This window comes from Hyalella azteca, unplaced genomic scaffold (genome assembly GCF_000764305.2).
Source record: "Hyalella azteca isolate HAZT.00-mixed unplaced genomic scaffold, Hazt_2.0.2 contig7450, whole genome shotgun sequence".
Classification (NCBI taxonomy): Eukaryota; Metazoa; Arthropoda; class Malacostraca; order Amphipoda; family Hyalellidae; genus Hyalella; species Hyalella azteca.
Genome location: NW_025937575.1, coordinates 121500 through 146736, shown reverse-complemented (window position 1 = coordinate 146736; position 25237 = coordinate 121500). Strand labels below are relative to the sequence as shown.

Genomic DNA, 25237 nt, shown 5'->3' with positions numbered 1-25237 from the left:
AGGAAAAGGAAGAAAATCTCTAGTATAACATTGAAAAGCTCGAAAGACGTCCGACTATACGCAACTCCCCATTTGGAATGATGGATGTAGGTACTGTGATCATTCGACAATGTTTCTCAAGTTTGGGATGATTTAGCTGCGGGTACTGAAATCATTTGCCCATAATACACATATGTTATACATTGTCTTACGTAACATATATCCCTCCCTCCTTCCCCAGGCAAGGTGTTGGCCGGTCATGTGCTCCGCCTCGGCCGCGAAACTTGGCCCCTGGGCGACCGTGGGGCGACCGTAATTTGACCGCTCGTGGCTATGCCGCTGACAGTCACACTCAAGCAGGTCTGTTTTCCCGCCAACGTATTCATTCAAACATGATATTCAGGTCACAGTTGTGTTGTTATTCATCAACATTATCATTCTATCAATATGTACTCTACAAACGTACCAGTGTGTGCAAGCTCCATTTTTTTGTGCGGCGCGTCTCTAAAAAAAGCACCTTAAAAATATTGCTGATTACCTAACGATCAGGGCCCATACTTTCAAAACCCGCTAAGTGAACGTAAGTACTACTACCCGCTAAGTGAACGTAAGTACTTACGCTCTATTTTCTTGTCTATGATTGGTGGATACTTTCAAAGCTCGCTATGTGAACGTAAGTACTTACGCTCTATTTTCTTGTCTATGATTGGTGGATTTTGCTTACAAGGCCGTCAATGATTGGCTGATGAACTTACGATATCTTAACTTTTTTTGAAAGTATAGGCCCAGTGCCGTAGATGTACGAGTTTATTTTGCACTAACGTGCCTGTAGCGGATCATTATATTGCACATAGTTTGATTATCTCGCTTAAGAATTCTTGATAGGTATGATATTCCTCGGTCTGACGGGTGTGGCTTTTCATCCAAAGCTCGCTGTCCCTTCCCTTTCTCTCGCGCTGCTTTCTCTCCTGCACTCACTTTCACTCTCAGTAGCGTCGTGACTTACGAGCTCAATATTTGTAACGTCTAATTGGAAATAATGAAAGTAGTAATCGAGTTCCCTGACTAGCTTGATATTAAATTCTAAGTATCGCCAGCATCAGCTGCACGGAGTTGGAGTTTGTGAAGATATAATAGCCATGAGTGTGAATTAATTCATTTTGTGCATGATTCGGGATTGAGATTCCTGTAACGGTTACAATTGTCGGAAAATATTCGAGTGATTGAAAGTATAATGCGACGTAAAAAACCATATAAAACTATTTCCTCTTCTATTATAGGGCACTTATGAACCCGACGGTAAAACAACAAAAAAAAAAATTTCTTCCATGGTCAAAGCTTCCTGCCTCGCAACTGTTAATCCGAATGACTTTTCGCACATTTGTACAGTAAACGGCATCAATTATGGCACGGATACAAGATAAGTTATGTGTGCCACAAGACGTTTTCCGAATTGAATATTTTATGCTTGAATTCGACCAGTAAATATTGTGTTCGATTTTAGACGGCAAGCCTGTTTTCTGCAATTTTTTTGCTGAACCAAATTTTTAATGGACATTTTTAGACGTGCTCGCTCCAATAAAATTTTGTTGTCATTTTTAGTTATAACACAGCTTTTCACTGCAACAAAATTTCTAATACGATTGTTTCCATAGTATCACGTGCTCATCTGCTCCTGTTATTATTTTTGTTTCCTAAGCTGCGTTTATCCAGCTGTCTGAACCCTCAGTTCTAAACCACCTGTACACAGCGCTTATGACAATTTAACTGTGACCAACTAACACTTTTTTTTTTTTTGCAAACTCCACGCTCGAGTAATTCATGTCATTCATCAACAGTTCTCCTAACTTGTATCTTATATGCTACCCCATACTGAGTTGCTATACATGCAGTCTTATACATCAATTTTGTATTTCCACTAACATTTTTATAAATTTTATACTAACAAGATTGTCCCAGTTCTTTGTACCATTCTTTTTTTTCTGGGTAATGACGTTATTTTATTTTATTTTGAAGCTTTCAAATGATTCTTATTTTAGTATTGGAAAAGAGCTTTGAACTTTCGCGCTCTCGCAGACGCTTTTGCTTGCCGTTGCGTATTTTTTTCATTCAATGCTGAAACATTTTAAAGGTGGACGTTAGAGCTCAGCTTTATTTCTTTGTTTTTTACTTTACTTTAACAATTTGTCTTTGCATTCTTCTACCTTGATGTTCTGTATTTTAGTATAAAGCTCAACTGTTCGTTATAGCAGTTGCATGTAACGTTTCAAAGCAGGGACATGTTCTACAAAAAGGAAGGGACTTGTGTGTGAATTTAGTTCAGTGCCCGAAAACATTTCACTATCAGTGATTTTGATATCTTATTTAATCCAGTTCTTTTGCTTGTTTCATTATTGCACTATAGGTTCGGTATGATTGGGTAACCGCAAGAGTTCAACTGCACTGCTGCTTCGAGGAGTGCCCTGCATATATATTTAGTCTAATTCTAATAATTTGGTCGCTACTCTACATTATCATTTCTGAACTAATTTTTTCTACTAGTATAAATATATATATTGCGACATTTAAAGCTTAGACATCTATTATCTTCAAGTTAAAATGCATAGATTGTCAGCGCCGATCAATTAACAGAATGTTGTTTCATGCCACTGGCCTCCGTGCTCATGATTGGACTCGGATAGCGGCCAGATTTTCTCATGAAATCCTCGCTTTGAAGTAGCGTTTGTAAACATTTCATTATTTGTTTGCATTCGCTATGCGTTGAGAGCTGGCAAATTCTTCCCGAGATATCACTGAGCATTGCATGGCATAGCATGGGAGCCTCGATATCTGCTGCCAACTGCTGCATAGGCTGACATTGTTTACCTAACAGTAAACACACTTGCTCACAGCATTCTATACTTAATGTGTCGACATAATAGTCCGTGAAACTGCGTCGCCTTCAAGCCAGTGAGAACATTTTGATTTTTTTACAAACATTTGCGCATTTTGTGTGGTACAATTAATGCACGCTGCAGAGGCTCCGTTGCATGAACAATTTTTTCCGGAATTGAATGCACTGATAAAGACCTAAATTTGTACATTTTGGGTAGAATCCATCATTTAGACAAGTTTGATTAAAAAGCATTGAGCTGGAAAAACAACTCTGAAAAAGGTATGAATAAAAACAATATTCCTTTTAATCAAATAATATAATAGTTTTTAATAATATTCCTTTTTTAATAAAAGTTTTTAACAGACTTTACTAAATCTGAATGAAATTAGTCTCAGGAGGTTGGATTTGCCTCGTCATTATATTATCGCTCTCAGAGGCGCGATCAATAATGTATTTTAATGCACTTGGACAAATGCGTGAGCCTATAAAATATTCGTAAATTGTAAAGTGCTGACATAAATGCGTAGTAAAATGGAGTCGAGGCGTGCAATCGCCGGCTGCGATTTTTAAACTTTTAATGAAGTTATGAAATGAATTCAGAAAATAAAATATTCGTATTTTCTACGAGCAAATATCTCGCGTTGTATCTCATCAGGCTGACCAAAGAGTAGCGGAGTAATTCAATGGCACGTGGCAGCTAACATAATTTATTTATTGCAGGAATTCTTCATAATTTACTAAATAAAATATTAGGTATACAGGAAGTGGAACAAATTCTGGTATGACAGAATTCTATATTCTCTTATTGAGATATTTTGTGACCTACAATTGGGTAACAGGATGAAAGTGACGATAATTATGGCTTTTTCGCTAGAGATACTTAGGGTTGATGCCATGTGCTTGTTTTTAGCATGTGTAGTTAGAGGTTAAATTCGTGCAAGTCCACATATATGTGTTAAAATCCGACGTCCAGCATCGTCATGAAATCCGACGTCTGCGCGTCGCCATGAAATCCTATGCCGAAGCATCACACGTGAATCCATTATGCCATCATCCATGATCAATGTGAGGTCCAAGCGTCCCCAATTATGTTTTTCACTCACTTCCCTCTTGGTTCCTTACTTATTTTAATGCTTTTAACCTTCTTATTCATAATCGGGCTATTTAGGCGAAAATACGCCCCTAACACGCCTCCGACGCGCCCTAACCGCAAGTTATTGTTGCAGTGCCGCTAAGGAGCCATTTGAATTGCTGGCTTCCTTTGACCGTTTTCCCGGATTCGTTTGGCCGTTATCCCGGTTGCCTTTGATCGTTTGCCCCGGCTTCGTTTGACCGTTATCCCGGTTGTCTTTGACCGTTTGCCCCGGCTTCGTTTCGCCGTTATCCCGGTTGCCTTTGACAGTTTGACCCGGTTTCGTTTGACCGTTATCACGGCTGCCTTTGGCCGTTATCGCGGCTATGCTCGGCCGTTATTCCGGCGGCGCTCCTCCTACTAATTGCTTTAATTCTTGATTGCCCAACCCGGCTTAATATCGAGCCCGCCTCACATTCTATTGATATTTATGTGTCCTTGGAATTGGACTTGACAGAGGAATATAGCAAATAATATTTCGCTTTAATTTTATCGTACCATTGGGGTTAGATGAATCTCTGTTAATTTATATCTTCAATAACAGATACACTTAGTTCCATGTATATTCGAATTTATCTTGTGCAACATGTGTAATTTTTCAAGATTTGAACGAATTTATTAAAATTACATCAAGCGTCGTGTCCGACGAACGCCGAGAGAATCACAGCTTCCTGAGTACTAGCTGTGACTGTGCTGGAACGAGTGAGTGACTGTGCTGGAACGAGTGAGTGACTGTGCTGGAACGAGTGAGTGACTGTACTGGAACGAGTGAGTGACTGTACTGGAACTGTCTCTTATACANAAGCCATGCTGCGTCAAGCGCTAGACGTTGAAACTGAGCAGCATATGAATTGACTCCGTGATGATCTGTTGTTATATGTACAGTATGGAGAAGACTCTTACGAGACTGCGACTGGACAGTTAATATAACATGTGCAGGTTTGAATAAAGACGTGGCCTAGGCCCATATTTTTGGAAGCTTTGCTTGTCGTGTACAAGATGAAAAGATTCTGCAACAGGCCCATATCGGCCTAATCATCAATCTGCGCCGACTTCTGCTATGCTATGGAAAAAGCATTTATTTATAGCTAACATGCTGTTAAGAGATCCCGCGATATCATGCATGACCGTTCCCGGAGCGAACGAAAGTGCAAAAAATGCTAGTTAGCAAGACTTACACAATTAAATCTAAATGAATAAGACATTGCACGCAAGTTAAAGTAGAAGTTACAGCTTTGCCAGCCGTCTCCATAAGCGCAAATGCCCAATAAATTTGACAACGACATATTCGGATGTATTCAGGGACATCGTTATTAAAATCTATTGTTTTCAGATATCGACTTACAATAGCTATGACTTCCGCCAATAAGGCCATATCATGGACCTTTATTGCAAGTTCTAGCCTGTCATCAGCAACCAGATGCTATGTTGTTGCGGTAAAGCTGAGCAACACATTACCTGATAGATGAATTTAATAGAATAGAAGTGTCGGCACTGAAGAAATAGGCCCATGGCTTGTTGCCGATTCATGTACTTTTCGTGACTTGATTCATGAGAGATCCGGCCTTTGGAACCCAATCTTTCCATAACTGACCATTGTCAGATAACATATATATGGCTTATGTCAGATAGAATGGAATAGAAGTGTCGGCACTGAAGAAATATGCCCATGGCTCGTTGCCGATTCTTTTACTTTCTTCACAAGGGATCCTACCTATTGAACCCGATCTATCTACAGTAGCAGAAAATTTTCAAACCTTCCCTTAAAGGGAACATAGAAGATATCAGTGCTAATTTTATTGAAAACATAAAATAAATGTCAATGACCTTTCCATTGATTTACATAGTTAACAATTTAAGTAGGTCAACGCTACAGACAATAATTCGAAGGCTCGAAGATAAGCAAATATTCCACTAACGAGGCTCGGGAGTCCGGCTATCCAAACAATTGCCAATATAAACCAGAGGCTTCAAGAGCCGATGACGGAACCTTCGCTGGGTTCCGGACTAGTTTTCGGAGAAAACCATTGAATAAGGAACTCTGCAAAGTCTGTTAATTGCGACTGTTTAAGCTAACATTATTCTGCGTAAACGGTAATTATGGATAAGAATCACGTACTTAAGAATCTCAGTTTCAATCACCAATTCAGCAGTAAATGCCTTGGGACTCGTTCCCAAAGTTTATCTCAACTTTCAACTTTTTTCGTACTGGCTCTTGATTCCGAGGACGTTAAATCATTACATTAATAGTTGAAGGTAGAGTACATGCGGAGTTTTTTTTATAAGTGTCATCGTCTAACACCTAGTACTTTATTATTCGTCACATAATTCCTGTAAAGATTTTTTTAGCACAGAAACCACGCATTCACACGTTGTGCCCGTACGGACGTCTTAATTATACGGGGAACCGGGCTTTGACACACTATTGCTTCTCGTCTGAAGAAGTATTTCGCAAGAAGGTATTTGATGAGATCTTGTGCAGTGAAATTAAAGGCGCTGCATGGTTATGCAATGATTGGCACGGCAGCATCTCAACCTTCCTCGTCTACAGTCAAGTACTGGTTAGCTGGGATCCGTATGCTGCGAAGGCCGAAGGTGCAAGCCCATGCTCGATCTGATACAATTCTTTATATAAATTTTGAGCAGTGCGTGGAAGAGAAACGCAGGCCTAATGGTTCTTCCGGCCTCGGCCTCCTACAATGTGATAACGCATCCGCTGTCGAGCTGATGCCCATGTGATTGCATCTTCCATTACACTAAATCATACTACCAGTGTATTATAGTTTCTTTTCTAGGAAAGTAAATCAGTTTAATTACCGTATATAATATGATGTCATTTGCGAAATGCGAAACTCATCGAGGTTTAAATTGGGATCGAACCATCCTTCTGTCATTGTCAATCAAATTTAAGTCTTTCATATGAACTGAAACACTTTGACTTTAAGAATTGGACGAAGATATTAACTCTTATATTGATACTCTGTTGATTGCTCAATCTTTATCCAGCGTTTTTTGGCTCCAGCCAAGGATTGCAATCTTGTTAGGATCTCGATGATTGCAATCCTGCATGCCGCCAAGATACGAACTAGCGTCCTGTCATCCTCTATATTACATCCAAAAAGAAGGAGCGCACTGGAGCTCCTAAAAGAGAAGCTCTGGCCCCGAATTAAATTTTTTTTTGTTGTAAAGCAGATTATATTTTTATATTTATAGTTGATTCTACTAGAATATGCAGGCTCATTTTATGCGGACCAAATGTTATTAAATATTAGCAATAGAGTTCGTTCATTCACGACTCGTGCATCCAAACGACTTTTTCCTATATAGTGAAATTGTTTTTTATCAAGCCTCTAGTGAGTAGTTCTCCACCTCTGGATTTGAGGTCATTCAATATACCATTTCACGGGTTTCTTTATATGCGACTTGTTATTTCCTACATTGACGCCAAAACGTTTTAAAATTCTACTTTCTCTGTCCATGCTTCACCTAAGAAATATCCGAGAGGTCGATAATACATTTATTCTTATTATTTATATCATTAACTTGCCTAAATCTCTAATTAACCAAGGAATTCAAAGCTGAGGAGATGTCCAGTAAATTCATCGTCATTTATTCATCATTTAAGCTTATTTCAGTAGCGATGGTTCCTCTTAGACTCGGCCAAATAATAAATCAATAATCCACTACCAGGAATTATGTCAATAACCAAAGAGTTCTTCGGCAGTTTGTCAATTCTGAGTTTAGCCACTTAGTTTTTTTAGTGATTTAGTTTTTATATTGTTATTTAGTTAGTTTAGTTAAATTAGTTATATTTTAAAAACATTCACAGATGTACGAGTACTAGAAAAATAATTGTTATCAGAAGTATAAGTTTCTTTCACAATATATGATGATATTTTACCATCTATAGTTACCCAGTTTTAGCGTATAAATAGCGTATCAGGGCATTATATGCGTCCGCTCTGATGGGGGTAAGAAAGTGTGTTACTGTTTCGACAAATCGATCCATCCATTTGTCTGAGAGCAGATAGGTGTATAGTGGGTCGTTACTTGGCATTCTCAGGAGGTTGCTGATAATTAGATAATTGATAAGATTTCTGTTACCGTCGCCGGATTTGCATTCGGGAGTGATTTATGATTTTTCGAGTACTGAAAGTTCCTGGTCAGAAAAAGTACCGCTGTTTTTCGCTCTGTCGTCGGAGGAGATAAATTTTATCATAATTCGTCATTCAAATTATTTTCTTATGAGTTTCTGTAGGCGTTTTTAATATTCGAGAAAAATATCCTGAATCAACTACCAGTATGTAGTTAATAATGATGAATCTCGTCATGTACGGTACAATATATGCCATCCAGAATTTTTGGACACTCCTGACACTCAGTAACACTTGTGCCGGACTGATTTAGTGTCACATCCGCAGCTGTGAGGTCTATAATTTCCTCGAATAAAAGTTTTCTGAACAATCAACTGATTGACCATCGAATAATTTGGAATTACGTGCGTACATTATACAAAAATGTTGAAGTTGTGCTCCGTGTTAAGGACCAACGTAATAATTTGTTGTAAAAATGACTTCTAAATTTTTGAAGCCTTATTTGTAAAAAGTGTGAGAGCTTCTGTGCTTGTTTTTGAGCAAATGCAACTTCCCGACAAAGGCACCCTGATAAATTTTTACGCCATAGTTTTAAGCATAAATTCCTTTAAATTTAAATTAGCATCATTATTTCCTAAATTATATATTTTATTTTCTTTTAATTTTCCTATTTTTTTATTCAGAGCTTCGTTCAAAGTCACGTTACCGACAGCTTGCATAGGGTCATTCGTCAGATTTTTTATAGCTTTAAACAACCCGGATTTTTTAGGTAGGATGCCGTGCTAATTCAGGTGTACAGTTTTTTACGGACGCCATTTAATTTTGATTGATCAGCTGTACCGGGGCCCCGCTTCGTACTCTCCGGCGCTACTCCAACGCTCAGAGTGTTGAGTAGCGGGAGAGAGTGCGGAGTGTTGGATCATGTCTAGTTTTTGCGGAACTGTCTAGGTATCCTGGTAATAAGTATCATGCCCATCAATTATAGATGCTTAGATTTCGGCGATGTCATCATAGTATACGAATATATAGAGCTTATCAGCACAGTTTAATCCCAGCTATGGTTGCAACCTACAGGGTGATTCACGGAAACTTCTGTTTTGTATTCCGCGCTAAGCAGCCAGATGTTGTAGGAAAGGAACAAGGAATATTTCGTATAAAATGCAATTAAGGTCATAAAGTTTTGTGGCCCGCCTAGTCAGTTGCCACTATATGCATTGGACAAGTGAGCAGGGTGCGTTTGCTGTCGAGGCGCAAATTTCTAATGGCCGTTCCATTATCGTATACTCAACTAGCATTCCGTACTCGGTCCCGTATATATTCTTCCGTCAGGTCGGGTTTCAGATCGGAAATCGTTTGTTACGCGGCTGAACACACACAGGGCAAGTCTTCTTTAATCAATTGTTTGCATTGACGAAGGACCCTATCTCATTTGAAGTATAATATACACCAAGCTATCGCCAACATACCCGTCAAAATGCTTCAGCGAGTTGAACGGAACTTCAAAAATCGACTAACTGAATGCACTGACAATTGGGGCTGTCATTTGTCCGATGTCATCTTTAAAACTAATAAATAGAAAAATTCAGGTAATATCTTTTTCAATTAAAATTATATCGTAATATCTTTACTACTTCTTTATTTTATTTAGCTTCCGAATCAGAAAGTTTCCGTGAATCAGTTTTTTGTTTGTCCATATGTGATTAGTTTACGCCTGATTTAGCAGTACGCTCCTCGATCTTTAACCAAAAACTTTTTATCCTGTGGAAACAATTGGTTTAACCACCAATCAGCTTACCACGGTTTAGGTTGATCCAACACTCGATGGAAGATACTTCTTTGGACTTCATAATTTATTTAAAGTTTTGAATACATTCCAGAGTAAATGTGATCCTTATCGATCAAAATAAGACTAGAATTCTAGAAGTTTCATCGGACATTTCTTGAAATGGCACACCACAATCAAGGTAATTTATGTGAAATTTTTTAGATCGATTAATTCCGATAATAACTATAATAGAATTAATAAACTTGAATTCAATCTAATAGTCTGCCTTGCTAATATGTGATAATTTCGAGATAAGCAGATTCAGCAAGAGTTATTGTGGATTCCTGAGGATCTACTGTATGTCACTTGGATCAAGGACAGAGGCAGTGTTCGATATTCGATTGCACATTTTGTCGGCCTCTATTATTTAAATTTTCAAGATACTTATCAATATTGCCGTTGCTTTTTTCAAAATATATCAATGATTTTAGATTCCATATATCTTATCCAAAGCTTTCTCCACCATCTTATATTCAAGTTGATTGGTTGATTCACTGTGAAGGAAAATAATGTTGAAATCAATTAAGTTTGAGTAAATGTGATCCTTATCGATCAAAATAAGACTAGAATTCTAGAAGTTTCATCGGACATTTCTTGAAATGGCACACCACAATCAAGGTAATTTATGTGAAATTTTTTTAGATCGATTAATTCCGATAATAACTCGAATAGAATTAATAAACTTGAATTCAATCTAATAGTCTGCCTTGCTAATATGTGATAATTTCGAGATAAGCAGATTCAGCAAGAGTTATTGTGGATTCCTGAGGATCTACTGTATGTCACTTGGATCAAGGACAGAGGCAGTGTTCGATATTCGATTGCACATTTTGTCGGCCTCTATTATTTAAATTTTCAAGATACTTATCAATATTGCCGTTGCTTTTTTCAAAATATATCAATGATTTTAGATTCCATATATCTTATCCAAAGCTTTCTCCACCATCTTATATTCAAGTTGATTGGTTGATTCACTGTGAAGGAAAATAATGTTGAAATCAATTAAGTTGTCCAATAATAACTCCAGGAGCAAGGATATTTTCCCACAGTTCGATCTTCCAATTTTGAGACATCTCAAACTTAGAGAAGGAAATGCAAAATGAAAATTCACCTTATTCCATTTCGTCTTTTTACTGATAGAAAATTCTAAGTAATGCAAAAAAACATTAATAATAAATGAGAGAAGTAATAAAATAATAATAGCTTAAAAACTATAATATACCGTATACCACATACGTTGCTGAGATAAAGCATAATATATCGAGGAATAACAGCAATAATTGAAAAATATTTATGATTTCACTGAATATTCTTTATTCCTATCTGTGTTTTAAAAGCGCATGTTTATTAAATTAATACATTATAGAAAATGCAAATAAGATGGCAGTCAACTAGTGTGCATTATTTATGTAATTATAACGCCATTGATGCTGTGATGTTTTTTTGTAATGAACAAATTTACTGCATTTCGAATGATGTTGAGAGATTGTTATCAGAGCTGCGACATAAATCCAATTTGTCAGGGTACATTGTTTTCGTATATGATTACGTTTCTGTTATGAATAATATTAAAGACTGTTTCAAAATTTTCAAACATGAAATCTTTACTTACTAGTTGTTGTTCTTGAGTGATTTTTTAACAAAAAAATTTGAGAATTAAATCAATGAAAAGTTTCAAATCCTATGGCTCCATCAGGTTCAATATTTCGTGCCAGCCTCGAATCTTTGACGGTCCGAACCTTATAAATCCGCCGCCACATTGTTTCGTTTATATTTTTAACGATTTTTTTATTTGTCCTTTTATATTCATTGTTCGTTTATATTTTTATAATTTATCAACGAGAAACCGAATGTCTGACCTAGCGTTTACCGGTCATACAGAGAATATGACTTTATATTGGCGTATTGGTGATCCCAAAATATTTTCAACAAATTTACAGTGGTGAGCTGCTGATATTCATAAGTGAGCATAATATTATATTTGAAAATTATTCTCTTCCTATATTCAAAATTATTCAGACTTCCTACGGGTAACAGCTCTCTGCTATATAAGTTTGCCTTATATAGTCAGAGGCATGTGTTATAGCATGCCTTAATTTCTTTTCTTTCTCTTTCAGATGCATGCTTCCTTTTTTTCTTTAAATTTTATTGTTTTCAGAAATACCGTTACCGTGGCTGAAACGCTAGCAAACCATTATACTACTACTACTACTACTACTACTACTACTACTACGCGTGCCACAGCTTATTTCGTCATCAAATAATTAAAATTACTTCATTATTCGGTATATTGTATTGGGTACATATTTTACTTCAATTGGATACGACATGGGACAGGCTATATATAGACCCTCTACCTGTGCAGTCAAGCCTTTAAATGCAATATAGAGACGACGCAGTTTCGAATTTCTAGGTCACTTGTCAAGACGGTTATTAACTTCCCAGCTGTCGAGTTTATTTCACTGTACGAATTCATTGGTGAAGGAAGTGTGGTGTAGTAAATTGAATTACAATTGTGTAGCCCCTGAAACATTGGCTTTCCTTGAAGCATGATTCTCAATCATAGGTTTCAAGTCTAGAATCTTGCTAATTGCTTGATTTTAGCGCTAATCCTGCAGATAGCAATTGTAATATCAATACTATTCCTACTGACTTAGCAATCTTGCAATCTTATAAATTAATCCTGCTGACAGATGTAGTAGAATTATCTTATTTGTGAACCTGAAGCTTAATTAATGGTCACAAAACCTCACATCGTTCTCGGTGTCGTTGTAGAGTACAATTGTCCGACGAGACGATGCGTCCGACGTGCATTGCAAATCAAACGAACGGCCATGTACATACAGAGCTTCTGGAAACTATCTTTTAGTTCGTTATTGGGAACTCAGAGTGAGCGTTGCCTCGCGAGTTCAAGTTTGTTAATAATACGCCGTGTTGAGCGTGTGCTACGTGTACCATATAGCGGCACAATAAAAACGCGACGGATAACACCGCAGAATCTGTTGTCTCGGGGAAACAGCCTCCGATTACGAGCATGACAAGCGCCGGAAAATTAACTTCCTGTCGAGTGTCACGTTTCTTCGTCTATTTCTGCATCTGTCATACGCTTCTTTCATCCATCTTTTACGTATACAGCTTCATAACGCTTCCAAAAATTTCCACACCTACTCTCATTTCTCTCTTTTTATCTCAAATTCCCACGCTCTTTTTTTCAATCTCTCTCATTCTTCCTTAAGCTCCCACCCTCATTCTCCTTATCCCGTTCTTTTATTCCATCCCTCACATTTTCCTCCATAGTTCCTAATCTCTTCCATCTTCCAGGCTAATATGAAATTCTTGAAACTCCTCCGCCGATTCCCATTCTCTTCCACCCTGCGTTTTGTTTCTCCAAGTCGCTGTAAAAATTGAATTATTCCCATTTTAATGTTATCTTTCATCGTCCCTTGCTGCCTTGCATCGTCCCTTGCTGTCTTGCGTCGTCCCTTGCTGCCTTGCATCGTCCCTTGCTGCCTTGCATCGTCCCTTGCTGCCTTGCATCGTCGCTTGCTGCCTTGCATCGTAGCGGCCTAAGTACACGTAGCGGCCTAAGTACATGTAGCGGCTTAAGCCTGCGTAGCGGCCGATATTTCGTCTGTTATTTGTGAGTTTAGCAGGAAAAGTCGTCAGTGATTGGCTATCTTAGTTTTGAACTTGTAAATATTTTTGATAGTACATCCACTGTAGTGGTACAAGTGCGACTGTTCGTGGCATGCGTGATAACGTTTAAATGCAGTGACCCCATAAGATTCGATGATTTTTATTGTAACAAATTCTAAAACTCTGACATTGAAGGGCAAATAGAGTTCTGAAAAAAATTGTGTAAAATAAGTATTCATATTAATTCCACAATCACAGGTTTACCACTAAAACTATGTTACATGAATAACCCTACACTTCTCACCCAACTCTCCCGGGAAGATGCAATCAATAAATCATAGGTTACTTTATCAGCAGTGAAATTATTCCCCATTAGAGGTTTAGCTTGTAAATAACGCACAAAATCTGTGAACTTGACCATAAAGTTGCTGAAATTTCATGAGTCGCCTGACGTTGAGACCGATGCCATATCATACTGTATACGACCTGCGCAATTTAGCTTTATTGCGTGCGTCACGAAGATGGGTGGTGTCGGCTGAAGGCTTATGGTGTTGAGACTCGGGCATATTGTAATACGGCCAAGTAATAATGATATATTACAATAATATATTGTAATAATATGCAGCTGCCGGTGAGATAGAGCGCTGCCTCATTGGTTCTTAGGATTTGGGCTCTATTGAACGCATAATTAATGGAGATTTGCAGAAATTTGAATCCTGGAATTCAGGACAGCAAACTTTTCTGAATAATTCTTGCAAAAAAAGGAAGCCAACGCTGGTTTGTAAGTTGTTTGCAAAGTATTTTAATGGAGCTCCCGGCTGTCATTCTTACGTGATTGATAATTATTTTATTTTTCCTGCTTGTTCTAAATTATTTTCGAACATTTTCTCTCATAGTGCAAGGTTTTAAAATGGAAATAGATTTATATTTAATCATTTTAACACATTTAAGTGGTATTGCTGGAACGTATTATCACGTACTGTTCCTACTACCCACGTTTTAATTTCTTTTTCGTGCATATTATTACTGGAATGTCACTTCAATGCCGCACTGTATCACAATTCACCGTGTTGCAAGTAAATCAATAGTTTTATATTGCTTCAGCACACTCAAAACGTCTACGTAACTCCACTTACGACACCTCCGAGCAGGCGTAGAGCTACGTACGGCTTCTTGTACGTAGCTTCCCGCGCAAATGTTTTGATAATACCACCGCTAGAGTTACTTCTTCATAGCAGCACTTACGCCATACGTAAGTCGCTACGTGTACTTAGCGATGTTTTGATAATCCGGCCCCAGGGCATATACTTTCAAAAAAAGTTAAGAGATCGTAAATTCATTAGCCTATCATTGATGGCCTTTCAAGCACAATCCACCAATCGTAGACAAGAAAATAGGGCGTATAAGTACTTACACTAACTTATCAAGGTTTGAAAGTATGGCCCACGCACGCTAGGCTCTTGGTGAATGAGCAACACCAACATGACCATATGTTCATGCTCAGCATGCACGACATGCTCATGTAACTTGAATCCCGACAAATTAAAATTGAAAGGCAAGAGCCGCCGAATCCTGATGAATTTGAATTTGAGAAAGGAAGGTTAATAATGGAGCTCACATTTTTGTTTTGGTATTCAGCTGATATGAGTAAAATTGGTCAATCGAGAGTTTAATAGCAATAAAATCTCGAGTCTATTCACCATATTTTCGTTCAACCCGTTTCGGATGCAAGCTCGATTACATGTTCAAAACTTGAAAAATGCAAATTTAATCAACATAATTGCTTCCTAGCTAAATGCTTGCGTCCTAGCTATAAGCTTCTTAGCTAAATGCGTGCGTCTTAACTATATGCTTCCTAGCTAAATGCGTGCGTCTTAGCTATATGCTTCCTAGCTAAATGCGTGCGTCTTAGCTATATGCTTCCTAGCTAAATGCGTGCGTCTTAGCTACGGTATATGCTTCCCAGCTAAATGCTTGCGTTTTAGCTATATGCTTCCTAGCTAAATAATTGCGTCCTATAGTTATAGGCTTCCTATCTACATATTTCCTAGCTGGGTGCTACCTAGCTTCATAGCTATACATGCTTATATGTTATGCTATAGAGCGATATGTAGGCTTCCTAGCATGTAGCTAGGAATATGTTTTATAGCTACATGCTCCGTGTAAATATGCTCCTTTGCTATATGGTTACATGACATGCTAGGAATATATGTTTCTATGCTATGCTAGGGGTTTCCTAGCATATAGCCTTCAAGCTATATGATCCCTACCTTTATTCTTCCTAATTCTTCCTATCTATATGTTGGTTCGTTGGGTCCGGCGGCGGCGAAGAGCGGAGCAGCACGTCGAGGATTCCACGTGGCTGCAAAGATCTCACGAGATCCTCCTCTTCACTGAGATTTTATTGTGGCTGCAACAATCTCACTTGGCAATCTTGACTGAAATTTGACCTTGGCTGGTAAAATATTTACTGAGATTTTACCGTGTTGCCCTTTACCGTGACCGTGACTTCCGTGTCACCTTTACCGTGTTGCCCTTTACCGTGACTTCAGCAACCTCACACAACCCTCTTGGCTGAGATTTTACGTGATCTGTTTCCTGTCGACTGCGAGGTCCGCCCGTGTGACTGCGAGGTCCGTCCGTGTGACTGCGAGGTCCGCCCGTGCAGACTGCGAGGTCCGCCCGTGTGACTGCGAGGTCCTGCCGTGTGACTGCGAGGTCCGCCCGTGTGACTGCGAGGTCCGCCCGTGTGACTGGTGCTAATGACGGCCGCCGCAACACCGCCGGCAATTTCGACCCTAAAGAGACACTCGGGAGCGGCAATGCCGCGGGTTATTGCTCTCCTAGCCTCTACGCTGCCTGCTGTTATTTATTTCTCGTGAGCAGCTATTAGTTACTGAAACACAACGTGATTTTAAGAGGTAACTGAATCATGAACAACACAATTACGAACGAATAACTTCTCTGGGGTGTGAATTTTTAATGTTATTATGATGTCTGTTGTAATGTTGGCCTTGGTAATTATCGTACAATTGGAGTTTGGTTTTTAGAACGTTAATCATGCAGTGATGTTTCAGTACGAATTAAATAAGATTAGGAGTGAGGTCCCATGAAAATTACTCGCATAGTGACGTTTAATTAGCGAGGATTGTTGAAGATGTCGACTGATTGATGAATGTGAGAAGCTCACTTTAAATTAATGCTCTGCATGGACTTTAATTATTGCTTTCTTTGAGCGATGTATTCACATTAATTATAAATGAGAACATGGGAAAACGTTTTCAATTACGAAATTGTTTTTTTATTCGTTTTTTTTCGCTAGTGGATTCTTGCTGAATTTGCAATTTGAGTAAACTAATGATGTAAGTATGAAATAAAATATTAATGCTGTTGCTTACATTTTGTCGTAAATAAAGAAAGTTTTCAATCTTGACTGAGAATTCAAATCACAATGTCAATATAAAAATCACGATGTCATGAAAAATTCACCCCTACGACCTTGACCTCGAAGACGTTTGAGAGAACATTATTGCACCTGTATTTTGGGATTCGATTCATCATATCATTGCAGTTCGAACATTAGAACTCGAGACTTTTCTTCCAGAAATAGATTCCAATTATTGGCGCTGTAAGTTGCACTCTGTGCCGTATATAGTTGATCTCAAGAGAAATGTTCAATTTCTCATTTTGTCCCGCGTTTGATGAGATGAAGTTGCATTGAAAAATTTGTGTAATATTGTCATGTGACTGGAACGTTTTGCCGGCATGATGTGTTGGCCTTTAAATTAGCAATTCTGTCGAGAACTACAATTTGTCGACGTATCCATGCTACGAAGACTTAAATGTTAAGATTAAAGATTAATGGCTAGTCACTAATCGTGCCCATTAACGATTAGTGGTGGCGATATTTTAAATTTTGATTTATTCTTGGTTACATATATAATAACCATTGATTTTATTTACGTTGGCAGAGATTTCATTTCGTGATTGAGATTAATTTCAGATGCCTCAAATTGAAATACATATATTTCCAATTAATGCTAGAGATAACATTTGTAGATTGATTCTCTTCAATAATAAAGATTTGAAATCTCAAAACCGGCACTAGCTGAACGGCTGAAATGTTCAGCGTACCATTCAATACCAGGGCATTGTGTTCAATTACTTCCTTGCAATGGCTTCCTTCAAGCTCCATTCCTGCCTTATTCCTGCCTTGATTCTCACCTCGATTCCTGTTATCCGGCATTCCTGCCGGAAAACGAGTCTGTGTGGAGGACGATATTCGTGTTTGGCTGACACAAGAACTAAAATGAAACTGCTGTATTGAATTTAAACTGTCGTGCCCGCATATACTTTTTTTCATGCACACCGTCTAAATTTTCTAGTCATCGTCGCTATCCACACAAATAGTTTGGTAGCTCATTAAATTTTTAATTACTTGTTTTCTTAGTGTAATTTTTTCCTGCTTGACACTATAACGTCATTTGATTGTATTTGTATCATAACATAACATATGATCTGGTTTGAAAAGTCAAACTTAATTTGACGCATCAAATTTGTCATTGAAGCACAAAAATAATAACCAAACCTAAACTAACTTAACTTAGCGTAATCGGAAAGTAAAAGTGAACCTAGGAATTTCTTTATTTATTCTCATTTTCCAATTCAGGGCCTAAACTTTCAAAAAAGTTAAGAGATCGTAAGTTCATCAGCCAATCATTGACGGCCTTTCAAGCAAAATCCACCAATCATAGACAAGAAAATAGAGCGTAAGTACTTACGTTCACTATACTTTCAAAAAAGTTAAGAGATCGTAAGTTCATCAGCCAATCATTGACGGCCTTTCAAGCAAAATCCACCAATCATAGACAAGAAAACAGAGCGTAAGTACTTACGTTCACTTAGCGAGTTTTGAAAGTATGGCCCCGGAAATCGAATCAAGAAGCTTTCGGTTTGTCACTCGTTGGCGTTATATTAATTCACAGCGATATTCGTAAACCCTTTAGCGATGATGCCGCAGGGTCTTGATCGACTGGGTGTGATCGCCGGTATCCGAAGCTCTCGCAAAATCGAGTTCTGTCTTTACGAATAATTAAAGAAAACTTCTGGTAATTATAAATTTTTTATTTCGAAACCTTTGAAATTTTTGGATAGCACAGTTGGAGTCGTGTCATGTCTGTCACCATAGAACGCGCCTTTTGGGGCTGGACTTTGGGCTTCTCTATAACACCACCGAAGAGTTATTGTAGGATCAAATTCTTAAATTTTATGTCACCACTAAAGAGACATTAACGAGCGTATATTTTCTTTTACCACAAAAGGACGTGGCAAATGAGCTACGTGGCCATTTTTTCGCTCCGAAATTAACAATATTGCCAGAGCCGCGGCTCTGCTATCACCACAAAAGAGGGTCGCCAATAGCCCTCATAAGCAGCCGCCATCAGCACCAGGATGTTGACTTGCGCCCCTCGTGTCATTACAAAATCTGAGGGTCCACTGTGGTCGACCAGCGCTTCTCGAACGTCTTCTTATTACGAGACCATAATTGTAGAGACGCTGCTGCACTTCAGCCAATTATTCTTATAGTCTTTACCACGCACTCTGTCTTTTTAGTCCTTTGTTTTAAAATGCTGTCCTTTAAAGTCCTTTGCTGTCCTTTTGCTGTCCTAATGCTGTCCTTTTTAGTCCTTTGTTTTTTAAATGCTGTGTCAAAAAGGACAAAGTCTGTGGTAAAGACTAATAATAAGTGTCCGAAGTGCAGCAGCGTTTCTTAGTCTTTAGTATAGACTTTTTCTTTTTTATCACAGGCATTGTTTTATTAAAGGGCTTCGATGACATAACATAAACAAGTTAACCAAATGAGCAAATTTTCCTAATCGTTTCTCACTTGATTGAACAGTTAATTCTAGAACTGTTAATAGAAGCTGCTCTTCCAGTTTTTGGATCAAGTCGCTTAAAGATATCACTATATTTTGAATTTCTTCCTCATTGGTTGCATCATTTTGAAGAAGGTTGTAGAACAGTTGGTCACGTATAGCGGGGTTTGGTTAATTTATTTTTAATCCTCAAATTAAAACATTCATTCTCATAATATAAACGGTTATTACATATTACAACAGCTTTCAAATTATCATAAGAGGAAGAAAATTGTAACTATATTGCAACAAAGCTCAAATGTACGTAATCTGTGGCAATCGAGGCTGAAATCCGATAACAGAGTGCACGCAACTTGCGAAGGATGGTGATGTATATTGACACATCCACGGACAAACTAAAGAAGACTATCTCATTAGATGCTCGTGGTCAGTGGTGGAGTTCTTTTGTTGTATTGACACATCCACGGACAAACTAAAGAAGACTATCTCATTAGATGCTCGTGGTCAGTTGTGGAGTTCTTTTGTATTCAGGGCGGTGGAGGCAAGTCGAATATTTGGCTTGCTCGAAAAGCTCTTTGGTGACTCAGACTGTCGCGCCAGTAATGGGTGAATGCTGGCTGGAAAATAGGCGCCGAGCATGTAATGGGTGGATGTTGGCTGGAAAATAGGCGCCGAGCGTGTAATAGGCGGATGCTGGCTGGAAAAATAGGCGCCGAGCCTGTAATTGGTGGATTCTGGCTGGAAAATAGGCGCCGAGCCTGTAATTGGCGGATGTTGGCTGGAAAAATGGGCACTGAGCGTGTAATGGGTGGATGCTGGCTAGAAAAATAGGCGCCGCGCGAGGAAAAAATAGGCCTGGCTGGAAAAATAGGCGCCGAGCCAATAATGGGTGGATGATGGCTGGAAAAATGGTGTCGCGCGTGTAATGGGTGTATACAGGACGAGAGTGCGGTAATGTAGCAAGTGGCCGCGGCAGGAGTGGGGTAATGTAGCAAGTGGCCGCGGCAGGAGTGGGGTAATGTAGCGAGTGGGCCAGTAGCCGCCGTAATGTGAAGCGCCGTTGTCGCCAGTTCTACGGGCGTCACATGAGAGAACGGCGACCGTCGGCGCCACGAAAAATAAATATTGAGCCTGCGCGCCCCTCACCCCCTCTTCCAAATTGGTGCTGCTGCCGTTCCCGGGAATATGAGAAGAATTCGCACTTGTGTTGGATGGCTGCTGCTGCTGCTGCTGCTGCTGCTGCTGGTAGTCGCTTTGTTTTGTAGTGATCCTGAGACTGTTTTTTGGTATATTTTTCCTCCGATTCTAAAACTAAACACGTTGCTTCTATAGCTGAAGACGTTTCTGCTATAACTGAACACGTTTTTGCTATAACAGAACACGTTACTGCTATAATGTGATTTCGTTTCTGTTAAACCTGTAAATGTTTCCGCTGAAACTGAACGCGTCACTGCTTGAGCTGAGAAAAAACGCATGCAATGCTGCTGAAACCGAACACTGAGCCGCTAAATTTTAACCGATTTTCCAGTGAATGAATTAATTGATGATCGGCCAGGATTATAATTGTAGCCTATTCTGTAGATGTTAATATTGAACCTAAATACGTTATTGCCGAATAAAATGGAAGTTGATTGGCAACTATCGAAATCATTGACATAACACGTTGAAACACGCAAATATATGTGTTTATGCATTGTCAAGATTTGCGGTTAACATCACGACCGAAGAAGCATTTCGGTTTCTCGTCATCAGACGGAAATTGGAAAAAATCTCTATACCACTTAACAATATTTTTGTTCATTATTCCAGATTAATAAGTCTTGAAGTAACTTAGCGTCAGAATTATTCACCACTAAGAAAGGAATATTTCCTAATGAAGGAATATGTCTTAAATATATTTGTTGGCTTGCTAATCTTTTTATTCTGTTCCAGAACGATGATGGCTCGGCGCTACAACTGGCGCATTGCTTGGGCGGTGCTGGTGATGCTGTGGATGTCATCACATCGTGCCGAGTCGCTCTCAGCATCATCACCACCGCATCACAGCAACACCACACTCCAGAACTCTCTTCCGAGCTTGCATCTCTCGAATTCCTCCCTGATTATACCGCGCCGTCGAAGTTCTAAACGAAAACTCGAGTTTTTGTCTCGGCCGGAAGAAGTTCCTTTTATATTGCTAGACTTGAGCTCTACACCCTCGATAGACTTTCCGAATTCATCGGTGGACCTAAAAAGTGTATCGGAAAAATTTCCAAGTGTACCCAATGACACAGTCACCTCGCGGCAGCTGGACGCTGCAGAAAAACTTTTAGAAGACTCGAGTCGAACGGAAGATTTTAACGGTGAAAGCCAAATGAAGTCAGCTGTAAACCGGAGTTCTCTTGCGAAATCTCGGCTTGAAAATGCTGCAGAAAATGTCTTAGATTCTGTGTTAGAAGGTGTCAAGAGCGACGCAAGTAGACGAGTTACGTGGACTCGGAAAAAAGAGCTAGGCTGGGCTAGAAGTAATTCTTATGTAAATACGCAGAACTTGTCTAAAGACTTAGGAAATAATAATTTTATAATTGACGACATTCCGATCCAATCAACGAGACTTGATAAATTCTACAAAGATGGAGGGAGCAGAAATTTTTATAACCGCCTCCCGGCTCCACACTCAATCACGAATCCTCATTTCGGTGATCCCCACGACCAGAAGCTCTACCACAGCTTCGACGTGGACATTTGGGACCACCCGCGATTCTCGCGGTATTCGGAAGGTTCCAAGGAGAATCCTGACGATCCTGACGTGTGCCATATTGGTATTAGGTACCCCCGTGTGAGTAATGGTACCAGGACCATTTTGATCGGTGTGCTGATGACTCAAGTCGGTACCGTCAGGGAGAGGCTTGGGCTGAAGATCCCGGGTGCCGTGTCCTACGCAGTCAACAAAGTCAACAGCGAACAAATTCTACCGGACGACTACCAGCTGCAGTTCGAGGTCAGATACTTTGCTTTTCTCAAATTCTTCTACTTAAATGATCTCCTGCATTCCTTGTCAATGAGACGCTACATATGAGTAATCAGGTATCGGGCGAAAATGTATAGCGTTTAAGGGTTTGGTAATGCCATCTTCAAACGCTGCTTACTTCTACGAATTTTCAAGGTATCAATATAATTATTAAATTGTTACCACTCTTTTGTAGTCATAAACTACTTCTTCGATTTTCATTCTCACAATTGAAATTTTACAATTTCTCAATTTTATGTGACTTGTCTCTTACAATTTCGTCCGATTAGTTTACTTAAATTCTCGACGATGTTTTGAAAACAGTTGAATTATGCAACATAGAGATAATTATTTTTGTGATGCATGGAAGGATATAGCGTGCAGGTTGTGCGTGTGTTGTACAGCAACGATAGAACACACATAATGCCATGACATTACCTTATGTTTGTACTTGACTTTCAAAGCTTTTGTTATACACTACGACGAGCGATGTCGTAGCGATAAACCGAAATAACTAAAGATTCTAACCGTACTTAATATCTTAAATGTGCGCCCCGAAGGCAAAATTTTCAGAAAAATGCCTTCATATTCTTAACTTTATTTTTATCCAGGGTTTGAAGCCTTCCTTGATATCATTAATACAATTTCCGCTTTTTGTAAGTTCACCGAGAGACAGATATCCAAATTCATTCGGGACTCACACGTTATAATGATATACATACTAAAGACGGCCTCTACAGGAGCATATATGCATTGGCCGACTTTTGTATTCAATCTTTCCATCACTGTAGAATTTACGCGTAGCAGGATCTCAAATGCTGTAAAGTTTGACTCTTGCTTCAACATTTCAACGGTTTCTGAAAACGTACAAATAAAAAATATCAACTATAAAAATTAGAATGGTTGATGGAAGCACAATATTTCAACAGAAATATTCAATAAATAAGTATATATTCAAGATACTTATTAAAGATAGAGGAATGGTTCCTTGCCATACAGAGCAATCACCGCGCTGTCGCGCCAGTCGCAAGCCATGAATGGAGACACAAATTTCGATCCAAATAAGTTTTGCCTACTTCTACGTAGAATAATTTTCAGTATTTAGCACTGAAGACTGTATATCAAAATCTGTGGCTGCACATGCTATCATGCGTTATAATGGTATGTATGCTAACATGCGTTATAATGGTATGTATGCTAACATGCGTTATAATGGTATGTATGCTAACATGCATTATAATGGTATTTATGCTACCATTCGTTATAATAGCATTAATTCTGCCATTCGTTATAATGGTATTTATGTTACCGTGCATTATAATGGTATTTATGCTACAATTCGTTATAATAGCATTTATACTACCATTCGTTATAATGGTGTTTATGTTACCGTGCATTATAATGGTATTTATGCTACCATTCGTTATAATAGCATTTATACTACCATTCGTTATAATGGTATTTATGCTACCGTGCGGTATAATGGCATTTATGCTACCATTCGTTGTAATGGTAGTACTGTAGTATGCTACCACGCGTTTGTCTTAATACGTTAAGTGCCGCTATGTCGTATTCATGGCGTATTTCATACCGGTGGACCAATAGCAACGGTGGATTTCTGGGACACCACTGCATAGATCGCTGCACTTGATTACCAATATTATAACTTTGATCATTTTTAGATCTGTTTTATCTTATGAGAGCTTGGGTGTCATATCTACGTTTCGTAGATGCTATCTTAATGTGGTACAAATTTACTAAGGTACCAATGAAATAAATGTACATTGTTACATATATGGATTATTTGCTACACAATATACATGATGCGGCTAAATAAGTAGAAAGCGCACACTATGTTTGCATTGTGTGAATGCATGGGTCTGGTAACACAGTACTGCTAGGTAGCTGCTCATTTTGAGTACAATTCGCTAATTTCTTCATCTGTTCTTATCAGTTTTAATTATTAGCATGAACTTCTACAAAAGTATTTTTAATAAAAGCAATAATTATTTTTATTTCCATTTAAAGGATTGATTATGGTGGGTAGAGAAAAAAAACTGTTGAATCATCGATCTGACGACCCGGATCTGCAGCTTATTAACAATTAATTAGTCACTTGTTATTACCACTAAATATTATTATTATTTCAACCACTTATGATTATTGGCACTTATTAACAGGCACTTGAGTATATAGGACTGCTTATTATCTTGCAGCTTATTACCCCTAAACCCGGAGGCCAATCAAATCACACATCTAAAAGGATGCAATGCAAGAGTGCAATCTACACATTCGGGATGGGGGACTACTTTGTTGAACAGGTTTGATGGGAAGCGATCTCGGGTTTAATAGTCTTGTGAGTTCCTTGATGAACCTCATTAAAATGATGGTTGGGCTTCTAACTCAAAAATATCAAAATAAAAAACAAAAATCTTGATGCTTAGAAATTGCTGAAGTTTTCACGTTGCCGTGAAGTCATGCAGCCCACGGCCCATCACGGTAGACCGCTGGTCGTGGTCACGCCGATAGAATTCATACCTAATTTTGCTAACTCTAACCTAACCTAACCTAGCCTACCCTAACCTAACCTTAGCTTGCCTAGAACCAAACTTATACTTATTTAATCCCCCATTAGAGCAACATTTCATAGGACCAGAATGACAACAAAGACATCGAGAAACCCTTCATGTGGTCATGCAGTTGTGCACTGATAATGTTAGAACTTCCTACTGCAGCTGCCGGGACTATTATAATACACTATCGCTAACGTACTGTTGAGCGAAGCTGGTGCGCAGTGCACTGCTACTTGATATACTGTTGTGCAGTATCGC

General features: G+C 38.7%; 1 protein-coding gene across 1 annotated transcript in view; it reads left to right on the top strand.

Annotated features, from left to right (window-relative positions):
- The first annotated feature begins 231 nt into the window (after positions 1–231).
- LOC108682589 (receptor-type guanylate cyclase Gyc76C-like) overlaps positions 232–25237 on the top strand; it is a 66430-nt gene continuing 41424 nt past the window's right edge. Inside the window, exons 1-2 of the mRNA XM_047881263.1 lie at positions 232–339; positions 21350–22397. Coding sequence (XP_047737219.1) covers positions 21354–22397 — 1044 coding nt within the window. The 5' untranslated portion in view covers positions 232–339; positions 21350–21353. The remainder of the gene's footprint in view (positions 340–21349; positions 22398–25237) is intronic.